Source organism: Aythya fuligula, chromosome 27, assembly GCF_009819795.1.
Source record: "Aythya fuligula isolate bAytFul2 chromosome 27, bAytFul2.pri, whole genome shotgun sequence".
In the NCBI taxonomy this organism is placed as follows: Eukaryota; Metazoa; Chordata; class Aves; order Anseriformes; family Anatidae; genus Aythya; species Aythya fuligula.
Genome location: NC_045585.1, coordinates 623129 through 637850, shown reverse-complemented (window position 1 = coordinate 637850; position 14722 = coordinate 623129). Strand labels below are relative to the sequence as shown.

At 44.2% G+C, this 14722-nt stretch overlaps 1 protein-coding gene across 1 annotated transcript in view; it reads right to left on the bottom strand.

Annotated features, from left to right (window-relative positions):
• ANTXR1 (ANTXR cell adhesion molecule 1) overlaps positions 1–14722 on the bottom strand; it is a 117966-nt gene that overhangs the window by 18086 nt on the left and 85158 nt on the right. The window contains exons 15-17 of the mRNA XM_032204035.1: positions 13376–13471; positions 13027–13194; positions 5344–5424 (exon numbers count right to left, since the gene is read on the bottom strand). Of these exons, the coding sequence (XP_032059926.1) occupies positions 5344–5424; positions 13027–13194; positions 13376–13471 (345 nt within the window). The remainder of the gene's footprint in view (positions 1–5343; positions 5425–13026; positions 13195–13375; positions 13472–14722) is intronic.

Below are 14722 nucleotides of genomic sequence, written 5' to 3'. Positions count from 1 at the left end.
AGCTGTCCTTGCAGAAGGAAATTACACTGAGGTAGCAAAGGAAATGGATTCAATCTGCACACATCCAGCTTTGTGCTGAGGGTGGATGCTTCAGCTGATAGTGTGGTGAAGCGCAGAATTGCATTTGGGAATCCCACGATACCCTCTTCCTCCTGTTTTAGAGTCATCCCTTAAAGGCACAAAACTTCTGCTTTTCATAGGCAGTTTGGGGTTGAAAGCCCCTGTGATGCCAGGAAATTAGAGCTTTTCCATCCTTTTCAGAGCTTTTGCAATAATCATAATCCAGTTTTTGTTTGCAGAGACAACACTCTGTAAAAGGATGGCATAGCAATGAAGTTAGGCAGAGTCAGGAAAAAGCTGGAAAGTTGCAGCTGCCCTGCCTTGTGCTGCAATAACTCAAAGCCCTGTATATATCTGCCTGAAGCTTTCTGTTTTCTGCAGCTGTCAAGGCTGGGCTTGCACACGGCTCCAGTCTATCAGGGCTGAAGTTTCAAACCAGCTGTGCCTCCACTTTAAAATAACAAGACCAGCTTATAGTTGCAAGTACCATCTGTGATTGGGCCCCCTTTACTGACAAGCTGGGTAGAGCACTCTTTACCTATACTTCCCAGTAAAACAGGCTCAAACCCAAATTTGCCAGTGGACAGCTATGAAAACCTGCAGACTTGTAGCTATTTGCCCATGCTGAAGATTTCACAATCTGCTGAGGACCAAGTCTATCCTTGCTGTGCCACCAGTTCACACTGCCTGGTCCAAGGGAGCTATTTGGAATCCCTTGGAGAGGCCACAGGAATTTACAGCTGAGTTCACCATTGCCAAAACAACTCTAACAGCTCTGCCCTGCTGGCTATTCATTGTTGGAAAACTACACAAGAAACACATGGCTGAGGTAGCCTCTAGGTGTCTGTGTGTGAGCATGCAGGGCTGTGTGTGAACATCCTACAGGATCTCTGGCATGAAGAACATCCAAACCTGTTGGATACAGCCACTTGGACTCGGTCTGCATGTTGAGTCAAGGAGGTGCCATATCTCAGATCATTGTGTCAACAAGCATCTTCATCACACTGGCTGTCAGCTGCCAGACATACCCTATGCTTGGCTGTATGCCTAGCATGGGACCAGGTGGATAAACATGCTGCTCAGTGACCCAGTACACAGAAGATGCACCCATCATAAAACGCAGGAGTGGTCCTGTCTTTATACAGTGAAGGATTGAAACGCTGTTGCTGCAGTTGTTGCTACAAGCCAAACAGATGCTAAGAACCATGTCACAGGCTGGATGAAGAAAATGACAAAGGGATTATTAAACATCCACTTCAGAGAAGAGGCTATGTTTATAAGTGATACAGAGGCACTCTTAGTACTTGCATGGGCAGAAATTTCCTATCTTTACAGAGAAATGCAATAGATCCTTTCTTTTCCTGATTGTCTGATAGGCAGTGGTTTGTAAAAAGATTTTCTATGGGATTGCTCCTTTTCCTTTTTCTTTTTATTTTTTTTTTTTTCCCCCAAGGAAAGCAAACCATTCACACAACTCCAAGCTACCTTCATTCAAGGCACTGACAGCTGTAGGTGACACTGGCAGATGATTCCATGCTGCTGTCTCCATCAATTCATGTACTGACCTTCCCACTGCATTTCCAACCACACCAAAACAGTAATATGTTTTATGAGATAATATTTGATGTTTGCTGGCCAGGCAGTAGCCACTAGCCATAAGGTAGCCTGAATCATTGAGCCTTTGTATCATTGGACATAGACTTAAATTTGTCTTAGAAAAACAGTGGCCCTGAGAAGAATAGAGTGAGATTGGTTAGGATTAAATAGGTGTTAGACCCTCCTCATTTTGTGTGGTGCAAATTTAACATCTATTTTTGCAATCTTTTGCTATTTTTTCAACCTTTTGCTTTCCTTTTTGACTAATTTTTCTTCCAAAGCACAGTCGTAGTTTGAGGTTATTCAGTTGAAAGCAATCACTTCCCAGTCTCTTGGACAGAAGTCTCTAGGTATCGTAAAGCTAAAATGACCTTCTACGTCTACAAAACAAGAAGTTAGGTATGAGAGCCAAAACCAGCACCCAAATCACAGAGAATATCTATGGCAAGATGAGAGATGATTCAGAGATCTCAAAGCCAAACCCAGTGCTTGAAAGCTAGACTCTTCTCCCTGCTTTAGATCCAAAGTAAGGAAACAAACGAACAAACAAGTAAAAATAATAATTAAAAAAAAAAAAGCCCACATAATTGCTGATGCTACCTAATTCTGTCATTTCAGCTGTGTAAATTACTGAGTATCACGGCCATTTTGCCATTTTACTGTTTTCTAGTGGGTTCTCAGATTGCTTTTTCCTGCTCCGCTGGTGGTGACATCACCTGGCTGTTATGTCACTACTGCAAGGGAATAAACACTAACTGCTCACTGAAGTCTGAAAGTGATTAAAATCATCAAGATGCTCATGTATGTTTATTCAAAGAAGACCAACACTCAGGCACATAGTTTTGTTTACATGAGAGAAAAGGGCTGTCTAACCTCACAGAAAGCCAGATAAGCTCCTTATATCTACACATGGAAGTGCCCAAACATTTACAAGTCTTCCAGGAGTCATTTGAGAGAAACAGATATTTTTGCAGCTAGAGGCCTGGGTGCATTTTCAGCTACTTTCTCCTTCACACTAAATTACATTTGCACCCAAATCAGAGACCCTTTACAGCATAGCAGAATCGTAAAGAGCTTAATTTACTTTGAGTCTGGATCATGTAACACATATACTAGCTAATTCTGCTGCTACTTATGCTGACAGGACACAAAACTGCATGTCTAAGAGCGACATCACCAAAAGGGAGGGTGCCTGCTGTCCTATTTTGCTGCTAACTTTATCAGCTTCAGTTAAACTGCTCTGGATTTTCCCTAGAATAAATGGAAGTGGCATAAGATAATTTTAACTCTTCAAGTAAAAGAAAACTTATTCATAGAAGTGGCATTCTTCAAACTATGATTTCTGTGGGAACATTGCACAAAAGTTGCCAGACATTAGAGAAGTGTGTATTATAAACTTTTCTCTCAGATTCACACTAAGTGAAGATACTTTAGCATATTTTCCCTTGAAGAAAGAAAATATTAATTACTTCAGCGACCTGGATGATGGAATGGAGTGCACCCTCAGCAAGTTTGCTGATGACACAAAGCTGGGAGGAGTGGCTGGTACCCCAGGGGGTTGTGCTGCCATTCAGAGGGACCTCAACAGGCTGAAGGGTTGGGCCAAGAGGAGCCCCATGAAGATCGAAAAGGGCAAATGCAGGGTCCTGCAGCTGGGGAGGAATAACCCCATGCACTAGCACAGTCTGGGGGCTGACTTGCTGGAGAGCAGCTTTGCAGAGGGGGACCTGGCAATCCTGGTGGACAGTAGGCTGACCGGGAGGGAGGCAGCAATGTGCCCTTGTGGCCAAGAAGGCCAATAGGATTTTGGGGTGCATTCAGAAGAGTTACCAGCAGGTCAAGGGAGGTGATCCTCCCCCTCTACTCAGCACTGGTGAGGCCACACCTGGAGTATTGCGTCCAGTTCTGGGCTCCCCAGTACCAGAGGGACATGGAGCTGCTGGAGTGAGTCCAGAGGACAGCTATGAAGATGATGAGAGAACTGGAGCACCTGTCATACAAGGAAGGACAGGCTGAGAAAACGTGGCCTGTTTAGCCTGGAAAAGAGAAGGCTGAGGGGAGACCTCTTTAATGTATATAAATATCTGAGGGGAGAGTGTCAAGAGGATTGAGCCGGTCTCTTTTCAGTTGTGCCCAGTGACAGGATAAGAGGCAATGGGTAGAAACTGAAGCACAGGACATTCCAGCTGAGTATGAGGGGGTACTTCTTTACCGAGAGGGTGACAGAGCACTGGGACAGGCTGGCCAGAGAGGCTGTGGAGTCTCCTTCTCTGGAGACATTCAAAACCTGCCTGGATGCCATCCTGTGCAATGTGCTCTAGGTGATCCTATAGGCAGGAGCATTGGACTAGATCATTTTCAGAGGTCCCTTCCAATCTCAGCCATTCTGTGATTTCTGTGGTTACATTTTTTTATTCACAAAAGCTTACTGGTCTTGCATCCAATGGAAAACCTTGCAGGGAGACAAATGTTACAGGACTATGATTCTCCACCAAAAAATTATTTTGTCATTTCATGTCCAGCTGGATTGCCTGAAACCTTCACAATGCTACCCAGTTACTTTTGCTTTGGTCCAACTATATTCCTGAAGCAACCCCAACCTCCTTTGTCCATTTATGTCAGAGGTATGTAAAATGACCAGGTGTGACATTAATGCACTAGGCATATTTCACCATGAGGGTGATCAAATTTTGGGCTCAGGGAGATACTGAATCTTGAACCTTGGAAACAGTAAAAATTGCATTGGGCACAGCCCTGGGCAAGTGACAATCTAAATTGTGAGGAGTTAGGGGATGTCTTATGGTTACCACAGGGATTTCCAGACCTGCTGCGCACCCTGAGCACGTGTAGAGTTTGCGATGCTCAGGCTCTCCCTTCCCAGCCAAACATCCCTGCAAGTCTGCAGAGTGTTTGGAGCTGACCACAGCACTGTGCATGTGCTGCCCACATTACTGCCCAGCCAGGTACCTCTAGAGATAGCTGGGGATGTCTTCACACTGGAATGATTTTGGAAGCACACAGGCATTTCATTCCACTGAAAAGGGGGAGATTAATACTGTGGAGATGAGAGGTATCTCTATAGTACCTTGCTGTTGTAAAGAGTATCATCCCCATCAAGTGACAGTAGTCCATTCTATTCAATGGCTTCTGTTTCCACCCAAAATCATGCATTAATATATAGAAATTTGCATGAGACCATTTTTTACTGGAAATATATGAGAACATTTAATTCGTCTCATGCAACAGTCCAATTATCCTTCTGCAGATATTGCTTTATAAAAGTGCCCATGAAGTTTAAATTTATGTAGAAATATATATAGATTTATGTCTTTTCAGAGTTTTACTCCAGAATTTAAGATATTAATGAATGAAAATATGCAGAAATATCCCTTACTATTTATTAGAATTTATTACACATCTAAAAGTAAGTCTGTACTGGGCCCTGAGACAGGTGTTTCTGTCATTGCACAAAGACAGTTTTTACACTTGAAAATGTATTGGTCTGAAACTGCATGAACTGCAAGTTACAAAGCTCATAAAATGTGACTGAATGTTTGTTTCTGAGCCATCATGACTATCTGCCTCATCATGGAAAAATAATCATAACGCTTAAGTAACACTTGTAGAGGCAGACAGAATTTTTAGTTGGATTTTATTTTTCCCAAGAAATGTCTTGAGGCACGGTACCTTGTCTCCTGGCTGTGGGCGCATCACAGATACACGGTCGTAACCTTTCCGCAGCAAGACCCAGAGAGCATCCAATTTTCCCTGCAATCAAATGACATACAGTGTGTTATATTCAGTGTAAGAACAAGTGAGCTGTGCAAACTGCAGCTTAAACATGCATATTTTTTCCTTAACCATTTGCTGTGCCTTTACTAGGTATCTCCTCTGGCTGAGAGGCTGACCTCCAGTCCTAAGTGGCCACTGTGACATATTAAAAATAATTTTATGTATCAAAACACAGAAGCTCACTGCCTTGAGAGCTTGGGTCTTTTGGCTGATATTGAACTTCAGTGTCTGTGAAGGTAAGACCCCCTGGCAGTCAGGGTATTTATAAGGTCTCTCTGTGGCAGTGGTTCTCCAGTATCTAATTAAAGAATCTATGCACTCAATGAACACTCTTCCTTTAACAGGGATATATATGGCAACTTTCTCTTCCCTATTCAAGAAAATGCTAGGGTTGTAATCCTCTGTAAGACCTATACTCCTCAACCACCGTGTTTAGCCAATGGTTCAAAGCTTACTTGGAAATTGGAGGGATTCATGGGTGGAGACAGACAGAATGACTGCATAGATCTTGTTTCCATAGGACACTGGGAAAAAGACTTCCTAATATGAGAGCCAGGAAAGTCTGTAATTCTCAGAGGAAGAACCAAGAAACTCCTCTGTCAGAATCCTGCTGCATTTGGACAGCACAGCATCTTTGACCTGAGGGAAGCCATCCTTGTCTCTGAATCCACAGAATCACAGAATTTCTAGGTTGGAAGAGACCTCAAGATCATCGAGTCCAACCTCTGACCTAACGCTAACAGTCCCCACTAAACCATATCCCTAAGCTCTACATCTAAACGTCTTTTGAAGACTTCCAGGGATGGTGACTCCACCACTTCCCTAGGCAGCCTGTTCCAATGCCTAACAACCCTTTCGGTGAAGAAGTTCTTCCTAACATCCAACCTAAAACTCCCCTGGCGCAACTTTAGCCCATTCCCCCTCATCCTGTCACCAGGCACATGGGAGAACAGACCAACCCCCACCTCGCTACAGCCTCCTTTAAGGTATCTGTAGAGAGCGATAACGTCGCCCCTGAGCCTCCTCTTCTCCAGGCTGAACAAGCCCAGCTCCCTCAGCCGCTCCTCGTAGGACTTGTTCTCCAGGCCCCTCACCAGCTTCGTCGCCCTTCTCTGCACCCGCTCAAGCACCTCCATGTCCTTCTTGTAGCGAGGGGCCCAAAACTGAACACAGTACTCGAGGTGCGGCCTCACCAGAGCTGAGTACAGGGGGACGATCACCTCCCTAGCCCTGCTGGTCACACTGTTTCTGATACAAGCCAGGATGCCGTTGGCCTTCTTGGCCACCTGAGCACACTGCTGGCTCATATTCAGCCGACTATCCACCATCACTCCCAGGTCCTTCTCTGCCTGGCAGCTCTCCAACCACTCATCTTCCAGCCTGTAGCTCTGCTTGGGGTTATTGCGCCCCAGGTGCAGGACCCGGCACTTGGCCTTGTTGAACTTCATGCAGTTGACCTCAGCCCATCGGTGCAGCCTATCCAGATCCTCCTGCAGAGCTTTCCTACCCTCAAGCAGATCGACACACGCACCTAACTTGGTGTCATCTGCGAACTTACTGAGGGTGCACTCGATGCCCTCGTCCAGATCATCGATGAAGATATTAAAGAGGACCGGCCCCAGCACTGAGCCCTGGGGGACGCCACTAGTGACTGGCCTCCAACTGGACTTGGCTCCATTCACCACAACTCTTTGGGCCCGGCTATCCAGCCAGTTTCTAACCCAATGAAGTGTGCGCCAGTCCAAGCCAAGAGCAGCCAGTTTCTTGAGGAGAATGCTGTGGGAGACAGTGTCAAAAGCCTTGCTGAAGTCAAGGTAGACCACATCCACAACCTTTCCCTCATCCACCCAGCGCGTCACTTTGTCATAGAAGGAGATCAGGTTCATCAAACAGGACCTGCCTTTCATAAACCCATGCTGACTGGGCCTGATCGCCTGCTTGCCCTGCAAGTGCTGCGTGATGACTCTCAGGAGGATCTGCTCCATGAGCTTCCCTGGTACTGAGGTCAAACTGACAGGCCTGTAGTTTCCCGGGTCTGCCCTCCGGCCCTTCTTGTAGATGGGCGTCACATTTGCTAGCCGCCAGTCAACTGGGACCTCCCCCGATCGCCAGGACTGCTGATAAATGATGGACAGTGCTGATAAATGATGGACAGATCCATCTCAATCCATCCCTCCATCTGAAAACAATCCCTCTGAATGCATCTTTCCTCCTACATCAGACCTCATTGAAGCTTTTGATCTCCTGCCCCTCTGACAACTGAAGAAATAAGTACCTTTTTTGGTCATTTTTCCTTTAAGAAACTAGAGGGAAAATTGCAACTTTCCATGGAATAAAAAAGTCCTTCTTACCCGAAAGTCCTAATTTCCATCAGTCTACTAAGCTTTCTTGTGAAACGACAAGAGCTCCATCTTGGGTCATTTTCTGTTTGGGAACTGCTTTGCAACTGAAGCACAAAGTAACTTGGAGGCAAAAAAAAGGTCTGGAGGCAAATAAAGCCTTGGGTCCTACTAGATATGAAGTCCAGAAAGTAGAAACAATGACAAATGTAGATGAGAAATGAAAGAAGGCATAGTTTCAGCCACTGCATGAAAACAAATGCATTCTCTTTCTTAATTAATGGTTAGGTCAGCACTGTATTGACCCCAGTCTAGGGAATGACCGGATACCTAGATTGCTCTTGAGACCTGGTACGTTGTCAGTCAGAGGCAGTTTTGTAAGCTGCCTATAAATGCAAGCTGTCCTCAGGCCTCAAGACAAAGTCTAGAAAAATGTGCCAGGGACACAATATTAAGTTGCCTCAATTTAGGAGGCACCTGAGGTTTCTTTTTGGCAGGACCAGCTGCTGCTTCAACCCCAGACTTGAGGTAGGTCCTGCAGGTGAGTTTTCATGTATAAGCAGTGAATTGAGCCTTGTCTCATGGTCCTTTATGTATAGTTGTGTAGAGACTGCTAGTGGCCTTTTTGAAGTCATCTGAGTACTATAAATGTTCTGAGGAGGAGAGAACAGGTAGACATAGACAGAATCTGAGGTAGAAATAGGGGTTGAATGAAAGCTAGTAACCAAACCAAAGCATAGACAGCTGTGCGGCTGGCTGTAGCAGGGAGCACATCCTGAACCAAATTGAGACAAATGGCACAGTCCTTTATGATCCTTCACTTGCGTCTATGTTTTCTGCTGTCCCTCCCTCTGTCAGATGAACTGAGGATTTGACAAGGTTCATGAGAAATTTTTAGACTTGTCTTGCTCTTTGGTTTATTTGCACTGACCTTTCAAACTGGTGAAATGATATTTAAAAAAAATAAATACAGTTGGCATCATGATAAGAAGTAACTTCTGCAAATAAGAATAACATTAACAGTAACAATAATAATAACAATCTGTTAAGTGTCAGCAACTGTATTTGGCAGTAAACAAAGCCCTAGAGCATTTCAAGCGGCAATCTATCCACTCTGTTATCAGCTGTCTACCTACCATATGGATGCTACCCTGAAGATTGGATGTAAAGGGAAGAAAAACTACATCAGACAAACTGGCAAAAGGCTGAACACTCCAAGTAAGGCTGGCACTTGTGGAGAAAAGGAGGCTGTTGGCCAGCAAGGTGACTGGCCCTAGAATGTGAATTTCCTGGCTCTTTGTCAGATTCAAGCTACCTTGGTTCACTGTTCCTCAGATTTAATTCCTTGCACTTCTCCTTTACCTAGGATTATTTTTTTTAATAGGTTGTTACATGCATATTTATCTACCTTCAAAAGAGATGTTTCAAACAGTTCAGTGGAATGGGTGGAAATTTAACGTCTTTTCTAACCAAAGAAGCTGAGAGCACATGGAGCATGGGGATGAGGGAAAATTAAAGTGAGTATCAGGAGACATTTCCTACGGGTGAGGTCTGGTAGTCTGGGAAACATTTCCCCTGAGCAGCAGTGGAAGCCTCTGTTATTTTAAAAACCAGACTGGAAAAAGCAGTGAGGGACAGACCCAAGCTAACAGTGCTGCTTTGGCTGAGAGTGCAGACCCAATGACCTAATAGGCTGTTCCTCCTCACCTCCCCCTGCTTCTTACAACTCCACAATAGCTTCCCTGCATAACACAATGCAAATTCATCTTCGTATGCTCACATCTTCTAGACAGAAGCTTCTGCCTAGAGTACTGATGAGTTTATGCCAATTTTGCAATTTCCTTACTGCACAGGGAGAGCAATTGCAGGATCTCTGCTTCAGAGAAATTATCCCCTCTGTTTCTGTTGAGTGCTCACAGTTGTACGTGGGGAAAGTATTGGATATAGTTATCCAGTATGCATACACAGCCTGTTTGGGTGCAGTTCAATAAGGGGTGTGGTAGCAATTAATAGTTAGGTAAAACCTCATCCACAGACCGATTCAGGCTGCTGAACACTATCCAGAAGTAGTACATGCCAAAGTTAGGGAGTATTTGGATATGGGGTCTTAGGTGGGACCTGTCCTTATACTATACAGTTTGAATGGTATAAAGGAGAGATTTTTCTAAAGGCACTAAGAACATATATCATGAGCCAGCAGTGTGCCCTGGCAGCCAGGAGGGCCAACTGTATCCTGGGGTGCATCAAGCACAGCATTGCTAGTTGGTTGAGGGAAGTCATTGTCCTGCTCTACTCTGCACTGGTGCAGCCTCACCTCAAGTACTGTGTGCAGTTCTGGGCACCACAGTACAAAAAGGACATGAAACTGTTTGGGAGTGCCCAGAGAAGGGCTACAAAGATGGTGAAGGGCCTAGAGGGGAAGACGTATGAGGAGCAGCTGAGGGCACTGGGCCTGTTCAGCCTGGAAAAGAGGAGGCTGAGGGGGGACCTCATCACGGCCTACAGCTTCCTCATGAGGGGGAGTGGAGGGGCAGGTGCCAATCTATTTTCTTTAGTGGCCAGTGATAGAACCCAAGGGAATGGAGTCAACCTGTGACAGGGGAGGTTCAGGCTGGACATCAGGAAGAGGTTTTTCACTGAGAGGGTTGTTGCGCACTGAACAGGCTATCCAGGTACAAAGCCACGGCACCAAGCCTGTCGGAGTTTAAGTGTTTGGACTGTGCTCTTAGTCATATGGTCTGAATTTTTGGGTAGGCCTATGTGGAGCCAGGATTGGACTCAGTGATCCTTGTGGGTCCCTTCCAATTCGGAATATTCTATGAGTCTATGATTCTATCACCCATGAGATACTTCTAATACACTTAGGCCCCTAATAATCAAAAGATTGCTGTTATGAAGCAAAAGCCATTCCTAGTCATAATAAGAACTGAACTCAAAACCAATGTACATTGAATCTTTTCTCCAAGTCTCTTTTGAACTTTGGAGAAATTCCAACTGGGACACAGATCTGCAATAAACTTGACTCCGCTGTTCAGAACTGACTTGCTACCATGCAGAATAAACTCTGAAAATAAACCGAAAATCTCCTGACGCTGTAATCCAACAGCATAAACTGGTGAAGAAAGAAGGGAGAAACTCATCAGTATCTCCTATGGGAAAGGACCTAGCTCTCAGCTAACAGTAGCTGTGCCCACACGGATTCCATCTGCAAGTGCACGTGTATTCAATGTTCTTTGTGCTAAAACTGGTGCTTCTATTAACTCCTAAGTGTTTAGAGTACAGCTTTCTGTGCTGTGAAACCTTCTGACTGCAGCACACGAAAAGCAACTGAGCTGCATCTCTCAGCTGTATGAGGTCATTTCCATGAGCACATCGTACAAGTGAAAATCTCCCAGATGGGACTAGTGTGTTTTACGAACGTTGCAGTAATGTAAATTACAACACGATACATTTAGTAACAAAGGAGCAGCTATGTGGGATGGTGCTTACTGCATTCCCAACTCTGAACTGAAAAAAGTTGACTGTAACCTGTCCCACTGTGGGAATAAATAACCTTCATGAATACATGTTGAAATCATTATAATACAATTGCAAATGACTTGTTGGTAGGCTATGTTTATTAGATGATAATCTTTAAGGGGGCGAGAGAGGGCATTGAACCAAATTTTCAAAGAGGCTCACATTTCTGTATCCTCCGGAAACCACTACTACTCCCTTGTGCATCTTTGCCATTTCCATTGCTGGATTTGAACCAGCTGTAAGATCAATGTCTGAGGAAAGCCAAAACACGTGACTTGCCCAGATTCCTATGGGCACTGCTCAGAGCTGATCAGTAACAAGAAACAATGCAAGGAAACCTGGGTGTATTGCAGTGAAATATACCTGCATCTAAATAATGTAGCTGGTAGAATGTTTGGCTAGGTTGGTTGCTTCTAGAGAGGAAGAAGACAGGAGAATAAAAACTCTGCTTTCCAGCAGTGAGGCACTTCCACATTTAGCATAAAATTTAAGGTAAGTTAAACAGTAGGCGATTTAACAAATTGACTGTAGAGGGTTTCTAACCCTAACCAGAATTTCCACTCTTCACAATGAGATCCAGGCTCCAGTGGTGCCAGGCTTGCACTGGGGTATGAACTGTGCATTTTCAGTCTTTTCTGACACTACAGTGCTGCTGCAAATACCACAAACTGAAAAGAGATGAGAAGGGTCTTAGTATTTCCCAAAAAGGATAACCCTGAAAAATGTTTGGATTTTTTTATTATACAGGTGCAACCTCTTGAAAATTGTTTGCTGAGGACAGCTTAACTTGTCTTGAATGTAAAAGATTAACTTTCTCATGTTGGAGTGTCTTCATACCACACTCTGGATGATGCCACCAATATCTGTTGCTTGTGGTTTGTTTCCCTCAATCCAGGAGGAGCACTCACATGTGTGAGGAAGGGTTTTGCATCAGTGAATTATTCAGTTGCTTGCTTGTTTCAGTTTTGTACACTGACAACAATTCACATGAGGGAAGCCAAGCTGAAGAACAGCTGCCCGCACTTGGGACAGATGGCAGAGAAGGAGATCCTTCTCAGTTCCCGAGGGTGACTGCTAGGCAGCTTTGCATTGTGTGTGACCCAATAACAGCATGAATTTGCACTTTCACTTCTGAGGCACTCTAATTCAGTCAAAACCTTCTTGCAGGGCATCCCCTCCATGTGAGGTGAGCATGCTACCCTCCATCAGGCCTGGCCCTGTGACCCATGACAGCTGGCAGACATCCATGTGCTTCACTGCAGTCAGAACATTTTTCCTTGGTGATACTTAAGAACAATTTTCTTCTGATTTTTCCACTCTTTCTAAGGAAAGAGGATGCTATTTCCTCCCTACAACACAGAGAATATGCAATTTGGACTAAAGGGCCTGCCTTTGGAAGCACAGTGGAGTCTGAAAGCAATTTACAGAAGCTAGCTACACCACTAAAAGTGATCAGCTTTTTATTCTGGTCTCAGAAAGCAATGTGACTCTGCAACCTGATCAACCTGATGGAAATACCCATTGCCCATGAGGCTCCTTTCTATAGCATCTCCCTGGTCACATGTTCAGTGAGACTTCCTTATGCACAGCTTCTCCACCAGCACCTTGAGGTCACAGGTTTATGGACAGTTCTAGATCTTACCCATGGATGTGAAAACAGACCGCTTAACACAGATCTCCTGGAAACACTTTATGCAGTAAAACACTGAACTGGACCTACCTTGATTGGAGAGTACCACTTCCGAGGAGAAGAGGGTCTGCGCATATTGTTCACAAGGTTCCTGGGCTCCGGGAATTCATATTCCTGTTCTGGCATCTTGACTCTGGCATTCTTGGCTTTCTCTAACTTAGCGCCTTCTTCTGTAGAACCCTTTTCTCCCCAGCGCACCTGAAAATACAGAATCAGAAATGCAAAGGTGGGGAAAAGCTTCAGAAAAACTATAAAAATATTACCTTGCAATTTGCATGACAACACTGTCCATGTATCCCAGGCACAGACCTGGATCCTACTGAAGTAGAAGAAAGTTCAAAACTGAGATTTTCTGATACATAGACTGGTGCCTATTTACCTCCATTCGTTTGATGCCACCAACTCCTCGACCACCATAATAAGAGGCATCTACTGTTGGCCATTTTTTCTTTGGAAGGCCATCATCATCTTCTTCCTACAAAACAGAAGGAAGGGGTTGTACTGTTAGGAAGCATGAACCAAGGTGGTAAGGCATAAATGGTCACAGGTCATGTCGTCCTTTGAGCCAGCTAGAGCCAGTGCAATAAATGTTCTGCTCTCTTACTGCTTGTTTTCCTGCGGATGTACACTCATGAAAAGAAAATGTTTAATTATATAAACACTACCACCACTTGAAAGGTACAATCCAGCTCCAGCAAGAATGTGTGTTTTTGCAATAGTTTTATTTAAAGGGATTTTCATCGTCTTTAAATTCAGGGAAGTAAATTATTTCCATGTTGCAAAATCACTGAGGATGTTGCCAAAATAATATTCAGGATAGTCAAGAGTTGGGGACTTTTGGCTTCAAGTCTGATTGATATGCTAGCCATGAATGATGGCAGCAAGGACTTACCCCTTTGCCATCCTCTTCCCTGTGCCTGTGGTTAGATAGGGGCCAGCTGTTGCTGTGAGGAGCGTTCACTGACTCACGGCTACCCTTGCTGACATAATCCTCTAGTACACAGATAAATCATTGTATTTTAGTTCAGATATGACAGAAGGGGGAGTGAAGGAGAGCAAGAAAGCAAGCAAGTCAGATTTGATCCAGAGTGTAGGTGAACTAGGAGTATATTTGGGAACAACCCGTGTGATGGTCTAAAAGGGAGATGATTGTTTTTTTTAGACAAGCGGGCCAAGTGTAATAGGATGGAAAAGACTAATGGAAAAGCTACAAGAATGGAATTAGTTCTTGTAATGAACTTCTGCCTCTGCTGGCAAGGCTACCCATGGAAATCCATGTGGCTTCAGTGATTTCATGGCCTTATGCCAGCAGAAAGTCAGACCTTGTGTGAAAAATGAGACCTAAATTCTGTACAAAATGGAATGTGTTCTATCCCTGCTGTAGCAGGCAGAAACCCAGGGACATCACCAAACACAAACTCTGGCATTCATGATGGCATTCAGATATGGCCCAATTAACAAACCAAGAAAATCTTTCAATGTGTTTTTAAAATCAATCTAGCTGAATTTCTAGTGAGTATATTCTATGTAAAAAATGGTACACTATAACAGTGCATACGCTCTGACCTACATAGTGCCTTTCGCTTTAATTTCTACAATTCAGGCTGTGAATTGGCAAAGCAGAAAAGCAGAGTTCATCAAAAACGTGAAGTATTTCCTGTGAAAAATGTGGAGAGAGATGAAAAATGGTCCCTTTTTTTTTTTTTTTTTTTTTTTTTCTTTAATT